Source organism: Xenopus tropicalis, chromosome 3 (genome assembly GCF_000004195.4).
Source record: "Xenopus tropicalis strain Nigerian chromosome 3, UCB_Xtro_10.0, whole genome shotgun sequence".
NCBI lineage: Eukaryota > Metazoa > Chordata > Amphibia > Anura > Pipidae > Xenopus > Xenopus tropicalis.
The window spans coordinates 44,381,005-44,406,566 of NC_030679.2; the positions used below are offsets into that span (position 1 = coordinate 44,381,005).

Sequence of the window (25,562 nt, forward strand, 5' to 3'; positions counted from 1 at the left end):
GAAAGTCCGCGAACGGGTCCGCAAACATTTTTGGCGATGTTCACTACATCCCTACCCCCAAGTCCCGAGTATTCTAAATAACAGGTTCCATAACTGTAAATAGTGGGAAGATGTACATTTTTCCCGCTTAAATTTACAAATGGGTGCATTATTTATTGTAACCTGCATGGATGTATTATAACTTTACTGTTAAGGCCCAAAAGCCCCTATCAGGGTTAAAGTCTGGACCAAGGAGGAAACAAAGTTCAGACAGGCAAACAGAGTTCAAATGCGGTATCTAAAGAGTGAAACAAGTCTCTTAGTCAAATTCAAGCAAAGTTCAGGGGTGGCGGCAATTAAAGTAGTCAAAGTCAGGCAGGAGAGTCAACTGAGAAATCAAAATAGCAAATTTAAACGCATCCAGGAACTTGCAAACAATTTCCTATATGTGGGCACTAAACCTGGGTCTGACAGTGAGGGGCAAATGGATCTCCATAAAATCACATATTTTCACTTTTACTTTTAACAAGGAATTTAGGTTAAAAAAAAGCTACACACCTATCTAGGTTACTCTTTTTGTCTATATGAAACCTGCCTTCCAGCTAGCTGACTCCAAGATGGCAAAATTTACTTTGTACTAAGAGCTAATTTCAGTAACACTGTATACTCCCTTGTCAAAAAATCCATCTAACTGTTTCTTAAAGCTATCTAATGTCTGCCAGTACAACCACTTTAATGAGAGAATTCCACAAGTTTCACCATCATAAACATTTTTTACATATTACGATGGAACCCCCTAACTTTTTATCTCAATGGATGTCCTCACGTTTGCTTGAAGGACCTACTGGTGAATTAAGAATAAAAGGGTTTATTATATAGTCTTGCTGAAAGGATGTCATGTCCTGCATGGCATTAATCAGTATGCATAGTTATATACAAACAACATTATTATGATCTACAGCAGTTGCTTATGCAGAACTGTTTCAAACACTTTGGCTAAATACAAAGAAATCACATCTACTGGAACCCCATTGTCTAACTTCCTACTTACTTCATCATAAAAAGCAATTGAGTTTGTTTGACATGAGCTATCCCTCACAAAGCCATGCTGATTACTACTTATAATGCCATTCCCCAGAACATAATCCTAAATATGATCCCTTAATAAACTTTAAAATAACTTGACCACAACAGATGTCAAATGTACAGGCCTATAAATGGCAGGCTGACTTCATAATCCCTTTGTAAATTCTGGAATTACATCAGCTTTCCTCCATAGGAACCATACCACATGAAATGAAGTCTGAAAAATTGTGGTCTCAAGGGGACTCAAGGGTATATTCCATCAGGCCTTGGTGCATTGTTCACGTTAACTTTGAGTAAACATTGAAGTGCCATATCTTGTGTCAGACACTGACTTAATTGAGCTAAGCCATCTGTACCGCTACTGAGTAGCTGCACAAACTCTGACCCTCTATTGCATACATTTATGAAAATATCTGATTATGTACATTGGCTTTTTCTGAGTACCTTTTTAACAAATTATTTCCATTTTGTAAAAGTCTTTATCTGCATTATTTTACTATTTACTTGGGGATTAGTCTGTGAAGTCACTTCATTTTCTATCTTTGCCTTTTTCATTGCAGTTTTACATTTACACAAGTATTTATATACTTTAAAAGATGTGTCTGTCCTCAGTGACTTGTAATTTTTTATACGCTTTCTTCTTTATTCCTATGAATTCTCTTACTTTCAGGTTAAGTCGCATAGGGTGGTCCTTAACATTCTCAGACAAAGTAAGAACACTAATGATTTAATAATATTTTAGACAACAAACAATTCTGTTATGTGCTTTTAGCCAAAATATCAATATCAATTAGTAAAGAGCAAATTTGTTTGGCAGGCCATCAGCGCTTTTTTTTCTTGAAACTGCAGCTAAAATTTACCAAAAATTATCCCATTGACATTATTACGTGCATAAAAAAAATGCATAAAAAAGAATTGGCGCACGTAAAAAATTGTTGCCTATTGACTTCAAAGCATTTTGCACATTTTTCGAATTTGAGTTTTGCTAATTTTTTAGCAGTTTCAAAATATTTTTGGCACAGCAAAATCACTTATATCACTAATATCAATCATGAAATTGATACATGTTTTTACCTATAATTTGCAAAAAGATCAACAAATGTGTTCCCACATATGATATGCTTATGGACATGGTTAATCATAGCACACAGTGCAGTTAACTGGTTCTGTTTAGGATAACCCAGTATTCTCAGGAGCACCCTGTTCCGCAGATTGTTGCTAGACTGTTGAATAATAGCTGATCCTGTCTAACCGTGACAGTTATATAATATTCCCATGCTGCAAAATGAAAAGAGGAGGCAAAATGTGCATACAACTGGGCAGGTAAGGTGCACAATCTCAGTTTCAACTAATTGGGGATTAATATAGGCTGGCATGGTGATCCACTAGAGAGAGGGATTTGTGAGTTGTTGATTGCTGTTTATACAAAAACACACAGGAGTCAGTACATTCTAATTGGTCTGCAAACGTGTTGTGGATGCAAGTGCCCCTGGAGTCATGTATCTGACACACTATATTGGTTTTGGACACATTTAGAACAATCCTTGAAGTGTAACTGAAAACCTTTGCAAACATATTTTATTCTGCAATGTTTCTTTTTTTGTTTAATTATCTAAAGCACAAAAGGGTAAATGTAATAAAAGTCATTAAAGGGAAAAATAACTGCATAAGCAAAGTCTTCATTAGACAGTTATTATTATTACACTGTCAATTTTAATAGCCCACAGCACATTTTATAAGACTGGCTTAAAGGTGGCATCATTCTTAGAGCAAAATTCATTGGGAAAATGTAATGAAAGCTGTAAAGCAGTGATCCCCAACCAGTGGCTTTGGGACCACATGTTGCTCCCCAACCCCTTGGATGTTGCTCTCAGTGCCCCCAAACCAGTAGTTATTTTTGAATTCCTGACTTGGTGGCAAGTTTTGGTTGAATAAAAACAAGATTTACTACCAAATAAAGCCCCCTGTAAGCTGATAGTGTGCATAGAGGCTGCCTAATAGCCAATCTTAGCCCTTATTTGGCTCCTCCATGAACTTTTATGGTGCTTGTGTTGCTCTCAAAGTCTTTTTACTTTGAATGTGGCTCCAAGTAAAAAAGGTTGGGGATCCCTGCTGTAAAGAGTCACAGGTAACCGGTACGGGACCTGTTATCCAGAATGTTTGGGCCCTGGTGTTTTCCAGATAAGGGATGTTTCTGTAACTTGGCTCTTCATACATTAATGCTACTAAAAGATAACTTGTTTTACCTCCAATATGGATCAAGTACAAGGTACTGTTTTATTATTACAGAGAAAAATGAAATCAATTTTAAAGATAAATTATTTGATTAAAATGGAGTCTATTAGAAATGCCTTCCCATAATTCAGAGCTTTTCTGGATAACTTCGTGTAGCATAGGTATCTCAATAAAGTAGTATTTTTAAAATGAATTCAATTACAGGTAGGGGTCTTTCCGTAATTTGGATCTCAGTACCTTAAGTCTACTAAAAAATCAATAAAACATTAATTAAACCCAATAGGATTGTTTTGCATCCAATAAGGATTAATTATATCTTAGTTGGGATCAATTACAAGGTTCTGTTTTATTTCTACATAGAAAAAGGAAATGAGTTTTAAAATTCTGAATTATTTGATTAAAATGGAGTCTATAGGAGACGGGCATTCCGTAATTCGGAGCTTTCTGGATAACGGGTTTCCGGATAAGGGGTCCGATACCTGTATAACTTTTTGGAGCGAAAAACAAATAATTATGTACATTTGTTGCCCAAAAAGTGCACCAAGAGACATCCATCACATGCCTTTTAAGTTGAAGTATTGGGGATTGCTGTTGAACAGCTGTAATATCTTATATTAAATAAAGGGTCAGATCAGGCTACATGACAAGACTTTTCCTGCACTTTAGGAAATCTACATTTGCATAAATGATTTATGTGGTTTAAAAAACCAATGCTAGCCTTTTGTTGACTTTTTATTACAACTTTATTCCAGGCATCCTAAATGTAAATAAGGAAGTTTGATGCCTGGTACACATTGGGGAACAATGCCACATCTTATTCTAGGAAGATTGTAAATCCACGTAATTCCCAACAATGAATGATCCAGTAATAAGGGAAGTGGTTATCTAATGACAGACAATATTATGAGCAGCATGGGCAGGGAAAGGTCGCTTATTTAATTAAAGGGACTTTCCCCGTTGGTTGTAGTTGTTTAATGATTAACCTACCTGTATAATGGGAAATTGCCTAACAAGAACTATGTAAGTGACGTAAACAGTTGTATTTAGTTTTCCCACTCATTGGTTATGTCATCCTTTTAGCAAAGTGCAGCTGGCAGAAATCCTGATGTAATTAGATGTGTTCATAGAAAAACGTATTCTCATACTCCAACGTCTGAAATAAAAGATCCAGAATTCATTCTGTTAAACATGATTCTTAAAAAAATAGTGATTAGTGATGAGCTAATCTGTCCCGTTTCACTTCGCTGAAAAATTCTCAAATCTTTTAAAAGATTTGGGAAACAGCAAAAAATTCACGAAACGGCGAAAATGTTGAGCAAAAAATTTTGTCGTCTGTTTAGCTAAAAAATCCGCCAACGGTGAAACGCGGAAATTATTATATTAAAATGCAGTCTATGGGATATAGTCTTCCTGTAATTTGGAGGTTTCTGGATAACGGGTTTTTGGATAACTGATCCCATACCTGTAATTAAGAAATAAATTTAAATTAGTTTAAAAGTTTACTACACTTAAAATTTTCATCCCTATTAAAATAGTGTAAATGTAACAACACTCCCATAGTGTTCCATAGTGTGTTCATACATGGGCCAAATCAGCAGCTTCTTGTTATTAGTAAATTATTTTTTTTGTTGTTCTGTACCTTGCTGTCTGTTCTTTAACCTAATTTTCTATGAATGCGTACGTAACCACACCTAGGCTTGTAAAAAATGGTAAATTTATGATGTGGATGAATTTTTAGGGAAAAACCAAAGGCTATTATGTGGTTTAATTACCTATAATAAAACTTCCTTGATTCTATTTACTGCTTGTGCTTGCCATTTGTATAGAAGTATATCTTCTTCTCAAGCTGTAGGTGTGGGGCACGCCAAGACCCCACATATATACTGGTGAGCTCATCTACTTTGTAATTGTGAATATACAACAATATATATATACAGGTATGGGACCTGTTATCCAGAATGTTCAGGACCTGGGGTTTTCCGGATAAGGGATCTTTCTGTAATTTGGATCTCCAAAACTTAAGTCTGCTAAAAATCATTTAAATATTGAATAAACCCAATAGGCGTGTTTTGCCTCAAATAAGGATTAATTATATCTTAGTACAAGGTACTGTTTTAGTATTAGAGAGAAAAACAATTATTTGCTTATAATGGAGTCTATAGGAGATGACCTTTACATAATTCGAAACTTTCTGGATAACGGGTTTCCGGATAAGGGATCCCATACCTGTATGTATATATATATATTGCTTATATAAAATAATTACTTTCTGCCTGAATTTTTCCCCTTGATGTGGATGAATTACACCTTAAGGGGCACATTTACTAACCCACGAACGGGCCGAATGCGATTTTTTTTCGGCGTCTTTACGATTTTTGCGTAAAAACGCGAGTTTTTCGGTGTCTTTACGATTTTTGCGTAAAAACGCGAGTTTTTCGTAGTCATTACGAAAGTTGCGCAAAGTCGCGATTTTTTCGTAGCGTTAAAACTTGCGCGAAACGTCGCGCCTTTTAAGTTTTTACACTACGAAAAAGGCGCGACTTTGCGCGCAAGTGTTAACGCTATGAAAAATCGTGACTTTGCGCAACTTTCGTAATGGCTACGAAGAACTCGCGTTTTTACGCAAAAATCGTAAAGACGCCGAAAAACTCGCGTTTTTACGCAAAAATTGTAAAGACGCCGAAAAAATCGCAAAAAATACGAAAAAGTCGCAAAATGTTCGTTTCCAATCGGAATTTTTCCAATTCGGATTCGAAATCGTGTCTTAGTAAATCAGCCACTAAGTATTATCGTGTAAAATAAGGGCTTTACATACTGAGATCAGGCACGGTAAAATAGAAAACACACTTTTTTAAATTCACTATTTATTTTACACTGATCTTCCAGCATAAATAATTTATCATGATTAATAGGCCCTTTAATCTTTCCACAAAATATGTAACCATTTAATCAAGACTACCTACATTTACATATCTTAGAGCACCTAGTGACTTTAGGTCCATGCCAGTTACACAGGCCTTAACAGTAAAAATAAATATTTTTGCAGTTATGTGCATGGGCAATACAGATACAGTGAATAAAATCATACTGTACATGAGAGATTCTCCCAGTGCTACTGTATATTTCCCCCAGCAGTTCAGGGTTCTATATCTCTAAAATGCAGCTTTTTTATGGACTTTATCTCTCTTTTATAGCACCACATAACATTACTTTGTTTTATGTGTAATAATCACTACAAGGAAACTGGGTAGAAAAGGTTGTTTTTACATTAGGGTAGTCATTAGGTCACTAAATAATATTTAAATAGATGTCTTAAATAATCTTAAATAGAAAGAATTTTGCAGTCATCCCCACTAGAACAAGTTACGCCCATACAGTGAGCTGTATTTTTTCCATACACTTATTTCCATCTGCAGACTTATTTCCAAACTCAAATCCCCATATCCAATGTTTCTGGATCTGTTGGATGATATAACGGAACCCCAAATGTCATTTATTTAAATATGTTAACACATAAAACTCTGATTATTTTCAGAGATCTGAAATTCACATCTCTGGTATTTTTTTTACAGAATTTGCCTGCCCTAAGCTTTCATGCAATGAGCATCCTGTTGAGTATACATTACATGGTAAGTGTTATAGCCTAGATTTTCCACATTATATGTAGTTATAGTTGGCCAGTAGTCCTTCATTTTATTTCTGATGACCCTGACCCTACATTTTAAGACTTTGACAAAGGAAACCGAATAGTTATAATCGAAATGATTGTTGTTATTGTTTATATTTGAGGCACCAAAATATTCTGCCGTGTTATACATCAGACAAACAAAATAAGTATACAATTTAATACTTTTGAAGACAAGCATTTTGAGAAATTTCCTGGTTTGAAGTTAGCCTTGCAAAAAGCTAATAAAAATGAAGAAAGTGGTTAGGGTACTGCAGGGAAGGCAAGGGCCGTAATGTAACCTCATCTTACCTAGCTTTATTTAGATATGAAAGTGCACAGTGGTGCAGTGTTTAGTACTGCTGTCTTGAAGCACTGGGCTCCTTGATTTGCTTCTGACCTGGGCACTGTTTCCATGGATTTTATATTCTGTTCATGAGTAGGTATCCTCCTGTTGTACAAGCAGGTTACTTAACTCATGGTAGGTACCTTAGATTGTAAGCTCCTCTGGAGCAAGGACTGATATGATTATAAGTAAACACTGTGTAATTAAAAAAAAATATATATATATATTCATTTTAATTTCCCATTCTTTCTTCTGATATTTAGTATAGCTGCAGCCATTGCACGTAGGGTTATTACTGCACAGATTAATAGGCAAGCAATTTCCACATAGAGTAATTGTATACTAAAAAAATTTCCAGGACATTAAGAGTTCTCTGGAATAAAGTGACTTCATGAGAAAATCTTAAATGGTTCTGTATTGTATTATATTCACAATTACCTCTAATAGGATTTCAAATTCTTCCTTATTATATGCCATGTTATATGCCATAAATAGTTGTTTCACCCTTTTCACATAAACAAATGTTAAAGGTATAGGGTCTATTATTCATAAATCTATTATCAAGTAACCTCTGAAACATGGCAGTGCAAAGGCACTTTGCAAGATAGGATATAATCAACTGCTACACTGTTACTACAGTCTGCTCTTTGGTGTTACATATGCATGTTTATCAAGAGCTACCACACCAGCACATACTGTATGTGCATAAGAAAAAGCACCAAACCTCAATTAGTCACTCTCTCTGTGCTACTATGACTGCAACCCACAAAATGTATAAACACAAAACCAATAAGACAATAGTAAAACATGGCTGAGACATTCTGATATAATATAGCACATCTACAGTATGTATTTGTTTATTTTCCTTTTGCAGGGTCAGGGTCCTCAAGAAAGGACTTGGTGATGGTCTTTATACCTAATAAACGATTTAATTTACCATGTAAAAAAATCATAAGGAAACTCATTGCATGATGGCTTCAACCAAATAAATGGAGCCGCTATAAGTTTAAGCTGGATCACTTATGGATGCAAGGCACATTAGTTGCCCTGTTACCTTGTACAGTACAATACTGTGATTGGCACATTATGGGGGTTATGAAATAAAAGGCCCAGTAACCCATAGCAACCAATCAGCAGGAAGCATTTACTGGTCACCTGTTTAAAAGCAATCATCTTATTGGTTGCTATTGGTTACTGCTCCTGGGCAAACTTAGTGCCTTTAATTACATATGGGGGTATGTCTGATGTAAATTGCAACAGGCACGAGAGTACAGTTGATTACTACAGGAAGTGATACCTCCTTCTTACTGTGTCTCATACCACATGGCACTTATTCCCTGTGCATTTATATATATTTATTGTATTTATTTATTATAACACTTGTCCTCCCTGTGTGTAATTTTGTATTTTGTAAGATTGTACAGCGCTGCGTACCCTTGTAGCACTTTAGAAATAAAGTTATACATACATACATACCTAGATATTGCACCCTGAAATGAATGCATATAAAATTGGGTTAGTTTAAATAGCCCATTTAGACTATCTACTTCCCTATAATTTAGCAGAGGTTATTAGACTTTTTAACTATTTCCAGCCAGATATCAGTTGGGCAGGCTGTTGGAGTTCACCACACACACAGGTCTACAAGCTGCCTTCATGGGTAGCTTTTGTTGTCCTGTGTACGGCAACCTTTACAAACCATTGAGGTGCCACCCCCAAAAACAAGCAAGGCTATATATACTATGGGCTCTTCTTGCCATTTTGCACAATATGCTGGTGGATTTTCCCCTAACCACTGCAGAGTATATATTAGTATAATAAGAAAACTTAAAGTGCAGTTTGTAAAATTAGGAACATGAGTGCTTATTATACTTACAAGGTGTGAAGTATGAGTAACCAACCAAGTGGGTTCAATTCATATTCAGATTGTATAACCTTACTAAACATAATGCCATTTAGCTGCGCACATTACCCTCAAAGGAAGAAAGACTGGATTTAGGATGTGGTGAGTAAGAAAAACATCTCTCTTATTATATGGATTGTTTTTATAAAGCTGCTATGTCTGCATAGGGACTGGGTCATTTTCCTGACTAGTGAACACAACATTTTAGGAGTATTAAATAGAAATATACACCTGCTGATTTCAATTGCTACAGCTGTTATCGTGTTTCATATAAAATCCCCATACTGGAACTATTTAAGGTATGAGACTGATAATTAACATATCTGAGATTGTATGCTTAGAGGGCACTGAAGCAGAGTTCAGATTGGGACCAAAACTGCAGGAACACAAACAACTATAATCAGACAGGTTGTGGAAATCAGTGCATAACAAAATCATTTAGTTTAACTTGGCACATTATTATAAGTTCACTCTGGATCCATCACGTTGTTGTGTCCTCAGATCTTTCTACAATGCAGGGTGCAAAGTGCAAAAAATAGATGCAATCCTTCATTCCTTTTGCACTTTGCACCTTGCCCTGCATGTAGGTGAATTTCTACAGGTCTCTGTGCTACAAAATGGAGTGCAGTGACCTGTGTTCAACCCATGAATACAGTGCTCCTTGCATTTAATACTGCTGTATTCATGAGGGGTAGAGGGAGGCACAGAGGTGTTCCCTCTACACATCCCCTAAATTGCACATCAATCAGAGACAGAAGTTAGGGACTTCTTCTATACAAAGCATATCCTGATCCCAAACGCAAGTGCTCTTTAAAGGGACATAAACCTTGCTGTACTGCACTGCTCAACCACACTTTACTTTGTTGCTAGGCTACAAATCCTAGCCCATGTAAACATATTATGAAGGTTAGAGCATTCTTGGAGATGTAGTTTTGCAACATCATTTATTTTTAAAGCAATATTGCTTTATGAATCTTTTCTCCAGCTCTTCAAGGCCCACAGTTAACAGTGAAAATGCAAAAAAAATCCTCCATTGAGAATCCCATCTGATCTGTGTAAATCTGGCTCCATGTTCTTTGGAATTAGAGATTTTGGAAGAATTAAACACAGTTTTCCAGCACTAAGCAAGTCTGTTCTTTATCCCCTTGTCTGATTCTAGAGTAATATCATTAGACCAGACTAATCACAGTATGTAAGATAACAGCAAGGTGCCTGACATAGTGCCAGAAATCAGCATTCTCATTGGTGGTATCTCTTGCATCTATAATGAAGTTTTTGGTCTATAGAATTCTCATTGATGAATTGTTTTCCATGTGTAATAAAGTTTTTCATCAGATTCTAGACAACAAGGGGGGAGCAGTGGGACAGCTGTAAAGTTGGGTTTAGTGTCCCTTTAAATGAACAGTAAGGGATTGTGCCTTTGTCCCCCTTAGTGCTTTTGCACTTACATCCAGGCTCTCAGTAAAGTCAGTGACTTTTTACCATAAAATGTTTCTTTGTGATTCATAGCAGGGAATACCTATGCTGGCACAGCTGTCATGGAATCTTTTACTCTGAAAATGATTAAAAGACTTTAGAAAACCAATAAAAAAATCCAGTTAACTAATATGTTGTCGGTTATTTACGCTGCAAATTTAAGTCATGCATAACGATTTTTTAAAGAAAATGAGGCATTTCACAAATCATGAAATTGCAACTTTTCCATTAAGAATTTCATTATGTACACTGGGTGTACTCATTAACTGAAAAGTGTGCTTTTTATTCCTAGCCACAGATGAGATGCTAAATAACTTGCCATTTATCCATGCCTATAATAATTAAGAGTGAATAGGGAATAAGAAATCATTGTTCACATTGTGTTTACTTTTCATTAAAATGTTTTATTGCATTGCCTGATTTGTTAGTTATCCCTGCTATAGAATGTACTCTTAACAGCAAAGTTGATCTGTCCATGTACCCATCGACAGACCATGGGGGCTCATTTATAAACAATGGACAAATTTGCATGTGGGCAGTAACCAATAGCAACCAATCTGTGATTATATTTTTCCAGCCATTTGCAGGAAGATCAATAAAAGCAAAGTTTGCATTGGTTGCCATGGGTTACTGCCCAGGTGCAAATTTGCTCTGTGTTTATTAATGGCCATGCCTGCTATGGTGCTAGATCATATCCTTGCTGGATTCTTGTAATGGGATTATTACTAGTGATGAGCGAATCTGTCCCGTTTCTCTTCATCATAAAATTTGCGACACTGTGGAAAATTCGCGACACACATTTGTTGCGTGATTTTTATTGTTGCACGCTTCTATTTTTTTGTCACCCGCGGCTATTTTTTTTACGCGGCCACGCCCCTTTTTGCGCCCAATTTGATGCGCAACAACAAAAATTCAGCGCAAATTTTTTCCACACAAATTTTCACGGTAGTTTCCCCAATGGTGAAATGCGGAAATTCGATGCGAATCCATGCCTCGCGAAAAAATTCACTCATCACTAATTATAACACAATAGGGAGGTATAAGAGGTGATATTAAAAGTTATAGCCAGATCAAAACAATGACAGTTGAGACTAATGGCGGTTGACAAATCTCCTCAAAATGCTTTCCCACTAACAATAAAGTGAATAATTGATGGGAAGCACAAACAATGCTTTGTTTTCACCTGCTGTGGCCCAGATTTAATCGTGGGGGACAAAGCTCCCCATTTGCCATAAACCTGAAGCCAATCCCCTCTTAGTACTTCCATTATTCAAATAATGGAACAAATGGGAAAACTAGATAATGAAAGTCTTTTTAAAAATTAATTTTTCCAATTAATTTTCTAAATAATTTGTATAATTGATTATTCTACCTGTGTTCATTGCCCTATTCATTTAGAGATACACTGCACTTAGAAAAATGTAAGCTATAACATTGGCAGTAGTGATGTGGGCTGCTATTTGGATAAACAGATGCGTTCCATTTTGTAATGAAGGAAATGTATTTATATTTGGCTGGTATAACCACAACAATTCCACTCATTTCCTGATTTACACTAGTTCCATAATTAAAATAGCAAAAGCTTTAAACCTGTGAATTGGCATCTTTACCACCATTGGTTTACAGTGCTTTCATGGTCAAGATGTTTCAGGTAGGTGGGATTTGGTTTTAGTTGATTAAAAACACAGAGCAAGGAATAGAGTTTGGGAAAATAATCACCCGGATGGTGGAATGAATGAGCTGCACAACCATGGTTGGTTGAAGTGAAAGTTTGATCTAATTAGACAAAATGAGTTGAGAAACACATTTCTTAACGTTTTCTTTTCACTCCAAATGCCTTAGTCAACTGCGCTTTTTTTTATGTGCAAGTTGTTTTTTTTGCACACAACTTTTTTTTCCAAATACAATGGGTGTTTATCTTGGCGAATCAGTTACATCCCTGTCCATGTTTCAAATGAAGGGTGGGTGTGTATAAAGGCCCCTGCCAGAAGCACAGTAGGAGGGGGATAGCCAATCACAGCCCTGCAGTCATGCAAGCAAAGACAAGCATCAGTTCGCTATAAGGTCAGCCTAGTTGCTGACCTTATGGGGAACTGATGCCTATAGTGCAGTGTGTGGAGTCCTGCCAGCTCCCTGCACAGCCTGGGAAAGGAAAGGAGGCAGCAGGAAGTGGCACAGATGGGCGGGATTATTAGGGTTTTGAATAAATATCTCAATAAATCATCCCAAAACATTTTTTTTAAGAACATTCCTTGTGCATTTGGAGGAGTATAATGCACTGGCACATTCTTGTTTTTTTACACAGTATGTCTCCTTTAATTATTTAGGAGACTGGCATAGATTTCATAAGAAGGGCAAGTCCTTGAGCACCCCTGAACACTCCTTTCCTCCATTAAAAGAAAGAAGATTCCCCAAATTCCTTCGTAACAAAAGTAACATGCCAATGAATCCTCTTACTCTCTAACCGTGACTCACATTTCCCTATGTGCTTGTACAGAGCAATGCATTTATTTCTATCAGACCATCTTCAATGGCATAAGGGAATAAATTGTGGGAACAGAGGTCGCAAAATAGCTTTCAGGAAGGATATCCATAAAAAGTTTTTAATAACTTTTAAACCATGAAGCAAATCAACCCCTAACTAATACATACCATAAAATGGTTTAAAATATGAACACACTCAATTTAGCATATTAACCCTTACAACAACTACCATATTGTATACTAGTCAGCCAGCTGCATCACATAAGCTATTGTACAATGTAAAGCACTGTGTTTGCCAGAATCTAATTTTAGTATATTGAAACAATAAATAAAATGCACTCAACAGTTTCACCTTCCACAGTACTGCTTGATTGAGAATAATTCGCAGGTACTAAGGTATAGTTATGAGAGCCATGGAATGTAGGCCAAAAGGTGCTGACACCAGGAACCATGCTGTAACAGCAGCTGCACTCTCAAAGGGCTCAATCAAAAGGGTTCTGTTCATAAGTCATTAAGATATGTTATTGGTTGTGGGAAACATTTCAGTGAGTACATGGGCCTTAGTAATAGGGGTATGAAGTTCTGTCTTTTGACTATAAGTCTATGCGTATCCGTGACTTGCTGTATAAGGCTTTAGTTAAGGGATGTGCATTAAAATGCCTTTGGTACATTCCAATAGATTTAGCTAACCACTGACTCGTTGAATCTATGGATCACAGCTGTGCAACTAATGAATGTAGTGTGAGAACATGCTCACCTCTAATAAAAACAGCATTTTACATAGTTTGTAAAAATATGAATAGAGTTGAGGTGGAGCAGGAGCTGACCAAGAGGGTGTTGAGCCTTTCTTTTTTGTTTGCTCAGCTTGTTCACTTAATTCCTTTACTTTTGCATCTTTCCTTAAAGGGGACATTATTTCCTGTGAAATGATTTCTACAATCACCTACACCTACTGGCATAGCCTTCATTGAAAATTTCAAACATCAATGTTTTAGCTGCAGCAAAAATAATAAATAAATAAGAAATAATGGATTTCAGTTGCTGCCTTTAGAACTAATTGGGTGTCCTCCAAAGCATGGACACGAAGCAAAATGATATATTAGGTAAAGTGATACATTTGGTGTATACTGTCAGACCTTTTAAATGAAAGGAAAGCCCTGGAGCTATAAGCAAAGGACTGTATGACAAGGGATCTTGAATGACCAGCAAGCAGCCAGATTACACTGGTTTATGTTTAGAGATTGGCAAAATCATTAGTAAAGCTGGCCATACACGTGGCGATCTCACGATGTTTCGTACGACCGTCGGTCGCACGAAACATCGTCAGATCCGCCACACACCATTCAGGGCTGAATCGGCAGGTAAGGAGGTAGAAACAATAGGATTTCTACCTCCTTCTGCCGATTCAGCTCTGAAGGGAGAATTTTGGTCAGGCGCCTTCTATGGCGCCCGATCAAAATTTTCTAACCTGGCCGATCGGCGAGTCGACCGATATCAGCAGCTTCCTGCGATATCGGTCGGCTCGCTGACATGCCATACACGCACCGATTATCGTACGAAACGAGGTTTCGTACGATAATATCGGTGCGTGTATGGCCACCTTAACTTTGATTGGTTGAGAAGGAAAAAGTTACGGTAGGAGAAAGCTGGGCTGGGGGCAGAGAAAGGGAGGGATGTGATGTCAGGAAAAAAAACACATTTTTCCATCTATTTCTATTGAAGTCAATATATTCCCTTTGATCTTCCCTTCATATGCGTTAAAGGGGTGGATCACTTTTAAGCTTACTTTTATTATGTTATAGAATGTCCTATTCCTAGCAACTTTGCAATTGGTCTTCACTACTTGTTAAAGTTTGTCTTTTTTTTAATAATTGCCTTAATAATTATTTTCTGCCTCTTTTTAGCTTTCAGATGCAGGTCACTGACCCTAGCACACAAAAATCTATTGCTCTCTGAGGCTACAGTTTTATTGTTATTATTACTGTTTATTACTTATCTTTCTATCCAGTCCTTTGCATTTTCATATTTTAGTCTCTCATTCAAATCATCGCCTGGTTGCTAGGGTAAATAAGACCCTAACAAGCCAATGGCTGCTCATATATCAAACTGAAGAGCTGCTGAACAAAAATGTAAATAAGTGAAAAACCACAACAAATAGAAAATGATGAACCAATTGTCTCAGATATCACTGTCTGCATTATACTAAAGGTTAATCTGAAGGTGAACCACCCCTTTAACCTACAAGTGCATTTAAAGAACATTAGACATATTTCCAAATAATAGATCGTGACAATTGAGTACCAATTAGTTTGTATTTTGTAATAAATATATTTAAAGATGCACCACTTGATATAAAAATACTGGGTGACTCACTGACCTAGACCTGGAATTGAAAACCATTCTTGGCAGTCTGGGAGTGTGCATCTACCCTCCAAGCATCGGTTTTTAGATATTTGTACAGATATGGAAGGATTAAGAGTTGATTAAATCCTATGGCTTTGAAGTAAATAATTTTGTATCTTCTTACATAAACCTCTCATTATTTCTCTCTCCTCTCTTAACGAACGCTTAGTAGAAAAAAAGAGTTTGAATTCCACAGATGTACACATCTGCCATATATTGTAATGTTCAATACATGTTTGGTTGATTAATAGCTGGACATGCTTCTGAGTTGTAATTAATGGTGCATTCTTTGATCTTCCTTTAGATATCTCTATATGTTAAATATCTCATTGGCTCTCTGTTTCATAGATCAAATGAGGGATACGGAGTGGCGGCGAGGATTGTCCTCATTTCCTTTATCTCAGCTGTGATTCTCATGACTATTTTGGGGAACCTGTTAGTGATGGTGGCGGTATGTCGGGATAGACAGCTAAGGTCAGTATTGGTGCCTGGGGTATGGTTACAATTATTCAGGGGGCTGATTTATGAACACTAAGCAAAATTTGCACCTGGTCAGTAACCTGTAGCAAACAATCATTTTGGTTTTGCCAGGTGAAAATAAAGATTTACTTTATAGTACAGCCTGCATGTGTTATATTCAGTTTCATTGTACTAACTGTACAATTTGTCAAAAGGACTCCACTGTATGTACAAAAATAAACTCATAACACTTTTGTTTGTTATGGATACTCTTTAAGCGTAAATTTAAGCACAGCAATATGAAGCTAGACCAGTGCAAAGGTCACAATAACTTACTGAATGAAGGTGTAGGTATGGCAGCTCTTGTAAATTAGTCCACCCTAACCTCAGCCCTGGATTAGAAAAGGAAAATAAAGGATAGATCAAACATTATTAGATCAGCAAAAACAGATATTAAACTGGTGCTCCATGTGTTTTAAACAGGCCCAAAGCAAGCATGTAGATACAATAACAGTAAGCTACAGTAAATCGGTATGAAATATATGTTGCTTCTCTTCTAGTCTGTATTCAGTGTATTACATTTTAAACACAAGATCAAGGCAAAAACATTTGGCAAGTACAATGAAATGTTTCTGTGCTGCAATTGAAACTAGTAAGGCAGCACCAAGCTCTTTCAGTTCATGGTATGTAGTCGCTGCAGAGAAGCTCTTTTTTTCCCTCCCTCAAAACCACCTTCTACAGAGACTTGCCAGCTAATTAGAGTTTATAGCTTCCCTGTCATATTCTCGGCTGCTTCATTATATTAAAGACTTGACCCTGTCTCCAATTTAAGAAAAATAAATCAAAAGCATTAGCCTTTAGCCTTTTTCTTCTGCTGAGTCTTTAAAGCTTGGCACATCTCAGCATTTTTGTAATATACAATACTAAAGAGAAATCGCCTGCTCTAAATAGTTGTGAGCGGTGTAGGGCATTTATAATACACTTTTGTGTCCTTTAGCTTTTTTAACTTTTGGTAGTTTTAGTCATAGGAATTTTATAACAGGTACTACCTAACAATACATTCAGCATTCTCTTTACTCTCTTTACAGCACTAAATATTGGGTTCACTCTTATTGTTATAGCGAAATTAAAATCAGTACCAGAAAAGTTCTACTGGCACCCAAGGCCCAGTGTGCAGCCATCCTGCTCCCCCCCCACTCGTCACTCACTCAATCAAGTTACTGACCTCTGCCAAGTGGCGCCCCCCATCCCCTTGCTTTCTAGGCAGCTGCCTACTCTGACTACCGCTAGTTCCAGCCCTGACTACAATGTCCCTAAATTCTCACTATTTATGGACCACAGTGCAAGTGTAAGTGACCTGGGCAAATTGATTAGGTGCTCCACTAATAATAAAACTAAAGTATTAATCAGCCATGCCTGTGTCTAGAACAATTCCTAAACAGCACTGCAGGCCATGATATTAAGGTAGCACAGCAGTAATTTTGATCAGACCTTTTGCTGGTTAATATTTTCAGAATATGTGAAATGTTGTGGTTTAATTGCTAGCCTTTTTATCTAAATTGCGTAGTACTTTACCTAAATTCACCAGGTATGCTTTTGGTGGTTAATGTAATAGTGATTTTACTTTTTCTTTCATATAGGAAAATCAAGACTAATTATTTTATCGTGTCACTAGCATTTGCTGATCTGCTTGTATCAGTTCTGGTAATGCCCTTTGGAGCCATAGAACTCGTCCAGGAAAAGTGGATATACGGGGAAATGTTCTGCTTGGTGCGCACATCACTTGATGTTCTCCTTACAACAGCATCCATCCTTCATCTTTGTTGCATATCACTGGACAGGTATGAGTTCCTACTAATACCTCCTCATTTTCGCAATCTAACAACTTAGATTCATTTTTTTCCCTGTTATTCATGAGGAGTATGTTTGGCTCATGATTTTTACATATTTTTACATTTAAACATATAAACATTCATTAAATGCAATGGAGCTATCTCTGAAGAGAAAATACTTTCTAAAAATATGAATTTCAGTATCCAGTATCCTTTTTTAACATTCTAAAAAGCTATTTAATTCCAGCTTGTCCAGCCTTCACTATTAACCGAGATGGTCTACATCCTTCATCAGTTTAGGTGCTTTTCTCTGGACTTAAATGCCCTTTTAAATAATGTCCCTTTTGAGCACTGTAGACTGAAACTGCACTATATATATATAGCATGCAAAAAGAAAATGCCGCACTCACAGGGCTTAGTGAAGAAAAAATAAATTTGTTTATTGCAACGTCAACCTAACGTTTCGGCTGCTACCACAGCCTTTCTCAAAGTGAGAAGAGCCTTTGAGAAACGTTAGGTTGACGTTGCAATAAACAAATTTATTTTTTCTTCACTAAGCCCTGTGAGTGCGGCATTTTCTTTTTGCATGCTGTTATATTGTTATAATACTGCACCCAGGCCATCTTGTACTGCATTAGACGTGAGTGCCTGTTGCTTTGGATTATATATATATATATATATGATTATATTATGGTCATAGCATTGCAGATCTCAGAAATTTGGTCAACTACCAAAACATTTGATTACTTGTTTATTATCTAACTTGTACTTGTAGCATAATTTTTTCCTGAAAAATAATAAAATATACTCTATATACTTTGGCCTAAGTTGAACATTACAATTTTCACTATTACGCAACTATTTATTTTGTTATTTGCTTAGTACCTGCAAATCTACCTTTAAATAGCAGTTTAGTATGCAATTTATGGTGGTTTCCCTCACCTGCCCAGGCATAGCGATGCAGCAGTAAGCAATAATGAGCTCTTCCTCTATATATTAGCATTTAGATTTACTAAACTATTCAGTTTGAGAATGGAGTTGACGTTTGAATAAAATTTCTGCCCCCTTTTTATATTTGTATATATTTATTTACTGTTGTCTTACAATGAACTGTTTGAAATTGCTGTTTTGCTGTTGCATGACAATATACTTATGTTAAAGCAAGCGTGCTATGCTCTGCTCAAAAGGAAATAGGAATAATGTTTTTACCCCTTACCTGCCAATAGTTATAGCAGAAAATAAAACTACGCTTTGCATCTGCACATAAAGTTCACTGACAGCATCTTTCTACCTTGTATATCTTTCTGTTGGTGTATAATGACATGGCATAGGGGGCTCTATTTATGCACAAGCCAATCACTGGGTCAATCAAATTTTTATTTTGATATTTTTATAAAAATGATCAGTTTTAGGTTTGCCATTCTATTCAAGTATCATTGAATTATTATTATGAAGAGACCTTATAAATTATATATCATTTTGTATAGTCACCTCATCGCATTGAAATTAAAATACTGATCATTCTTTTTTGGCATCCATACAAATCAGTTTCATGATAGAATCTGTGCATGGGGAACAATCAGATTTAATTGTTCTATCCTAGTTCTGAGTTTTTGATTAAAGGAGAACTAAACCCTAAAAATAAATGTCTAGAAATATCACATATTTTATATACTGAACTGACTGCACTGGCTTAAAGTTTCAGCATCTCTATAGTAGTAATGATATAGGTCATCACAGGAGCTCCCCATTTTGGATTCTGTTAGATCTGTCCGGGGCAGGGCACAAGCTCAGTAAACTCTGAGCAGCTGTTGAGAAGCTAAGCTTAGGGGTTGTAGCAAATTATGCAAAAAATGGGGTTTGTCTGTTATATAAGCTGATGCTACAGGACTTATTATTCAATTCTGATGCAATTGCCCTGGTTTCAGATTTGTCATGTAATACTGTATATACAGTATATTGTGAGTGGTTTCCTAAGCTCAGTAACTGACAGGAGCACAGGGCATGTGTAGGGAATCAGCAGAAAAGAGGATGGGGGGCTACTGGGGTATATTTAGAGACACAGATCTTCCCTGCTAAAGGGCTGTGGTTGCCTTGGGCTGGTACAGAAGCCCAAAACATAATGTACAACATTTCTTCACTACTTCTTTAGTTAGGCTTTAGTTCTCCTTTAAAAAAAACAATGTGGGAAGTAGGGATGCACTTTGATAAATGAGAAAAAGCACTAACATTTTAATAAATCTGGCAAAGATACTAATATTTTCCATACATAGAAAAACAACAACACAGGCACATTTTCCAAAATGTCAAGAAAAAGGTTACTAAGTATGTTTAAAAAGCTGGCAAAATACCAGGAAAATGTTAAACCTTTAATAAATCCCCATGTGATTAATTGCAAATGGTCCCATGGAGAGAAGTCCCATGGGTGAATTTTTATGTACTAAGCTCTAAACTCACATTTTGATAAATCTGCTCCAAAATGTTGAAAAGATGTGCTTTCTTAATGTAGACCATGTTGCACATTTGTTAAAAAGAGCTGCACTCGTGAGAAGACATTTAATAGAAGGTGGAACAATTACAGTAGCATACATACATTTTTGGGAGGTGCTCAGCAGGTAGCACCGATGTCTATTTGGATGGGTTATTAGCTTATTTGCTTATAAACGACACTAAGGGGGAGATTTACTAATCCACGAATCCGAATCCCAAAAGGGAAAAAATCGCATTGGAAACGAATATTTTGCGACTTTTTCTTCGCCGTCGCGATTTTTTCGTATTTGTCACAACTTTTTCGTCGCCGCCGCAACTTTATCGTATTTTGCGCAACTATTTCTTCGCCGTCGCGATTTTTTCGAATCCCAAAAGGGAAAAAATCGCATTGGAAACGAATATTTTGCAACTTTTTCTTCGCCGTCGCGATTTTTTCGTATTTGTCACAACTTTTTCGTCGCCGCCGCAACTTTATCGTATTTTGCGAAACTATTTCTTCGCCGTCGCATCGCGGGTACTTGTACCCTGGAATTTCAATTTAGAGCACAGGATATAAATAATATATTTACAACTAAATGATTAAAGTGTTCACCTTTATAAAACACAAATTAGAAAAATCACATGGTCACAGCAACAGCTTAAGATGGTGTTCCATGTATGGTGCCTGCCTGAAAATCAAGCAGCTGATTGTCATAGCCCCCCCATATGATGGACTCATTTGGAAACCTTGCCAGTAGAGCAGATCTATGCATCTGTGGTCAGCTTTACCTAAGCCATAAATGGATAAATACATGGATGGTAAGACAATTATTCAATGCAACATTACAGTACTCAGAATTATCATAATAACACAACAGTATAAAAAAGGCTTATCCAGTCAGTGCCTCTACTTTTCTATAAATCCCCTTTCCTTATCAGTTTCCCTGGTTTATCTATGAAATTAAATTCTACTCTTGACTGTCCACCCTAAATTTCTGTAATGTTTTGAAATTGCTGATTTATCATGGATATAACTCTGTGTATTAAAAACACATATAGGGGCATATATACTTATTATAGCGCAGTGTTTCCCAACCAGTGGTTCTTGAGCAACATGTTACTCACCAACCCCATGGATGTTGCTCCCAGTGGCCTCAAAGCAGATGCTCATTTTTTAATTTATGACTTTGAGGCAAGTTTTGGTTGCATAAAAACCCAACATAATGCAAAACAGAGCCTCCTGTAGGCTGTCAGTCAAAATAAGGGCTATTAAGTAGCCAATTACAGCTCTTATTGGCACTCCTGAACCTTAAGAGATATTAAGATCACTTTAACCTTATTATAACAATATTATGCTTGCCCAAAAAAATCATCCAATCCAGAATGGAATGCACAGCCATCTTTAATTTTCTTTCATTTTCATCTAAAATAAGAAGAAAGAAAATCCCACCAGATTTTACCCGGTATCCCAGTGGACCAGTCCAACCCTAACATTATACATTGGAGCATTAGATCTAAAGATAATTTTAGACAGATTTCTTTGTAACTGTGGGATTTTCTTAACAGGTATACTATGTGCCCCTCTCTTCCCTCCCCTGTGACCCCAATCAAACACTAGATACATAAATATGTATTATTTGTGTAAACGAATGCTCTTACATTTCAGTGCAGGTGCAGTATAATATACAGTTTATTGGCAGGCAGTTGCTTCCAGGGAAAAGCATGCTTACAGTATCTATTCAGCAATTGTCTGGGCCCCCTGCCGTCTGCAGATAATAGCATTAACAACTAGAATTATGTCTTCATTCATATATTGTTCAGCTGAAATGTGATTTCTCTGGAAGCCCATTGTCACAGGCCTTCTGTTATCTAACTAACGTATGACTTCATTCACATATAGCTAAACTGAAATAGGATTTATCTGGAAGCACATTGCATGACATCCTCTGGTAATTGCAATAATTTATTGTCCACTATTAGTTTAAATTAGTTTAAATGGAACGAGTTTTTCTGTGTTATCCTTTATTACTTTTCTGTGCAATAATTGATAGTTTGCCTATGACCTCGGTTTGCCTCTTTACTAACCTAAACCCTAACACCAAACTGTGGGGCTGACCGACCTAGAGGACCCAATGCAGGGCATTGAGTGGCACAATCTGGAGGTCAGTTAGGGTAAGATTTAACATTTACATAAATTTGCTTATATAAATTATCTTAGAACTTTACCGGGGTGACATATAATAAAATTTTCATATACATCCAACTTGGGTCTAAAGCCAAAAAGTCTGAGAACTACATTCAAGGGACTTTTCTTTCTTTAGCCATTTCCACTGAATGGCCTTACTTTTTAATGTAATTGTTATCCACAGACTGCAGACTACTGCTGGGAAGCCTCTATTTATTTAATTATAGGATTGTGTGTTTGTATGAGGACAGCTGCAAATTGCAGCGGAACTAAAACATATTCTAGCTTACGGTCTGCAATTATAATATGTTAATATTATGAAGCAGAACATCTGACTTGGTTTTGGGTCTGTACTGCATTTATTTTTAGAGTTACTAATGCTAAAGTAAATGATTCTTTATAGTGCCTGAATCTAAAAGACATGATTTCTGTATTATTATTAGCACAGTAGGAGAGGTGACTTTCTCTCAACTATATAGTTTCTGTTGTGTATTAGCTGAACGCAATAACTGGTTCTGCCCCCCTTTTAACTCCAATTGCCCCCTTGCACTCTAGGTAAGTCTTGTGAAGATGCCAGTAGTGGGAATTTTCACTTGATTGGTGAAAGCAACTGTGCACACATTTTGCAGAGAAGTGTGCAAATATCTATCTGTACTAGCATCTCCAAGCCAATTATCTAGGAAGTAGGGATGCACTGAATCCTCTATTTTTGGATTCCTCTGAACCCCTATTCCTTCATGAAAGATTCAGCTGAATAACGAACACAAATCCTAATTTGTATACACAAATCAGGAAAAGAAAGGGTTAAAAAGAATCGCAAAAAATGTTCAACTTCCATGTTTATGCGACAGTCATGTGATTTTAAAGATTCAGATTCGGTTTGGCCAGGAGTGTGAATACGGTCGAATATGAATCCTGCTGAAAAAGGCCGAATCTTGGCCCAATTCTGAACCAAATCCTGGATTCGGTGCATCCCTACTAGGAAGCAGTGTGGAGGACAATAGAAAGAATTATCAGGTTACTTTATTGCTTAGCGTTCAAACGCAGTGGGAAAAGCCATAAAGAATGCCCGTGGGGAGTGAAGCGGTAACTAGGGAATGATAGGGCCATGACAGGGCTAGGAAATAGGGAACCGGAGGAGTTTAGGTTAGGAATTCCGGGTGTTGTAGTTTGTTGGGTAGACAGTTAGCAGGGGTGGAGACAATGGGTTAAAGGAGGAAAGAATTGAAGGGGGTGTTTTCTTTTTCCTTGAACAACTCCCACCTACCATTCCCAAAGCAAGGGTAGCGGATTGGGGGGTTGCATTAGTGTAGAGTCGCAGCAGGAGGGGCTTAACAGTGTAGGGCGTAACAGGGGTAAGGCCTGGGACTAAAGTAATAAGAGAGGCCTGGTAGAAAGGGTTTGAGTTATGGAGGAAAACCACAACTAGGAGTGACAACACATGGGTCCCTCACTCTTGCTTTTAATTGTTTGCAGCCTTCAGCGGCTATCAGAGTTCACAAGAAAGTTAATTGTTAAATATTATATAAATGTAATTGTTTACATTGGCCTTACACTTGATCCTGTCAAGTGCACCATCAGCCTTTATTTAATTAATTTAAACTGCCCCTCTTACTTATATCAGAAACATCAATTACCATATACAGTATTATTAAGGGTTATGTACTTTTGTTTAACATAGGTATGCTCTGTTAATAATACTTTTACCATTTACATATAAAAACAGTAAAGCCTGCCTTGCTGTATGTTATTGCACATAAGAATATTGCCCAAAACCCACCCAGTCCCAGGTGACAACATAATATCCAGGTGTTTTACCCCAGACTAACTCAAGGAAGCAGAAAATAGAAGCGATAAATGGAATGTGACCTGAGGGAAATCAGGGGGGTTCTGCACAGTGGGACACATAAAGTAATTTTATGTTTTAACAAACGTTCATTTTTGTAGGTCTGGATTAACTTGACAGTATATACTGTTAAAGCGGGATTTGTTACCAGACGTTTCTCTTCTTTTCTATCCCTCCTTAAACCCATTATGGAAAGAGTGGGTGCGTGGCGGCCTGGGTATATGGAGAAACACCCAAATTTAAAACCTGCAGTAACAGATATTTCATTGTGTCTATTGATACTACACAGTGCACATTACATCGACCAGAAACCAAACCTAAAATCGAGCTTTTCAAATGCAGATGAAACAATAGTGTGTTTGAGCCTCGCCACTGTTTCTGCTTGTGCACTTTTCACCTCTGGCAATGTTTTAGTAGATGTGTTTTGAAAGTGTGTGCACATACTTAATGGATTTATGAAAAAATAGCTGTACACTGGTATGTTTCTACTCAGAAGCACTGTTTGCTGTGGAAATGTGGATCTGGCCTCTGTTTGCCCCCTGTGGCCAAGAGGAATGATGATTTAACCGCACCAGAGAAGAGGCATATATATTGCAGGAAAGTGTTTCATTTCTGTTCTGAGAGTGGCACTTTGCAGGCTTATTTATTTAATGAACTACACCTTCTCTTGTAATATCCTACAGTCCTGTAGTACATAAACACAGTTGGGCATTTAAAACAGGATGGCAATACAAATTCTAAGATTTTATCTTTGATTCTGAGTGTCCTTGATATCCTATTATGACTGCGTTCCAGTCTGTTATTTGCTAGAATTACTGTTGTGCCCATGTCCATGCATCTCCTGATCCAGTTGTGTTTCTGCCTTCAGCTGGCTTGGTGGAACAGAGCTCAGCATTATTATTTCCTTCTAGCACTGGTGTCTGGATGCAATTCCAACAAGGGCATTATTTCTATGGATTATGCATATTTGTGCACTTGCACAGATTCCATCTGGGTGCTAGCAGGTTAGCAGATTCACTAATGGATTTCTATGGGTTATCAGACTTGGGCAAACGTTGTGCCTTTTATTTATTACCCCTTAAAGGAACAGTAACACCAAAAAATGAAAGATCTTTAAAGTAATACAAATATAATGCACTGTTGCACTGTACTGGTAAAACTGGTGTGTTTGCTACAGTAACACTACTATAATTTA

General features: G+C 36.9%; 1 protein-coding gene across 3 annotated transcripts in view; it reads left to right on the top strand.

Moving 5' to 3' along the window:
• Nucleotides 1-25,562, top strand: part of htr4 (5-hydroxytryptamine (serotonin) receptor 4, G protein-coupled) — a 241,901-nt gene that overhangs the window by 134,401 nt on the left and 81,938 nt on the right. For 2 of the 3 annotated variants that reach the window (XM_031898824.1, XM_002939806.4), the window contains exons 3-4: nucleotides 15,925-16,050; nucleotides 17,676-17,876. In XM_031898824.1, coding sequence (XP_031754684.1) covers nucleotides 15,925-16,050; nucleotides 17,676-17,876 — 327 coding nt within the window. Of the gene's footprint in view, nucleotides 1-6,872; nucleotides 6,930-15,924; nucleotides 16,051-17,675; nucleotides 17,877-25,562 lie in introns of all 3 variants that reach the window. The other variant, XM_031898825.1, reaches the window with a different exon arrangement.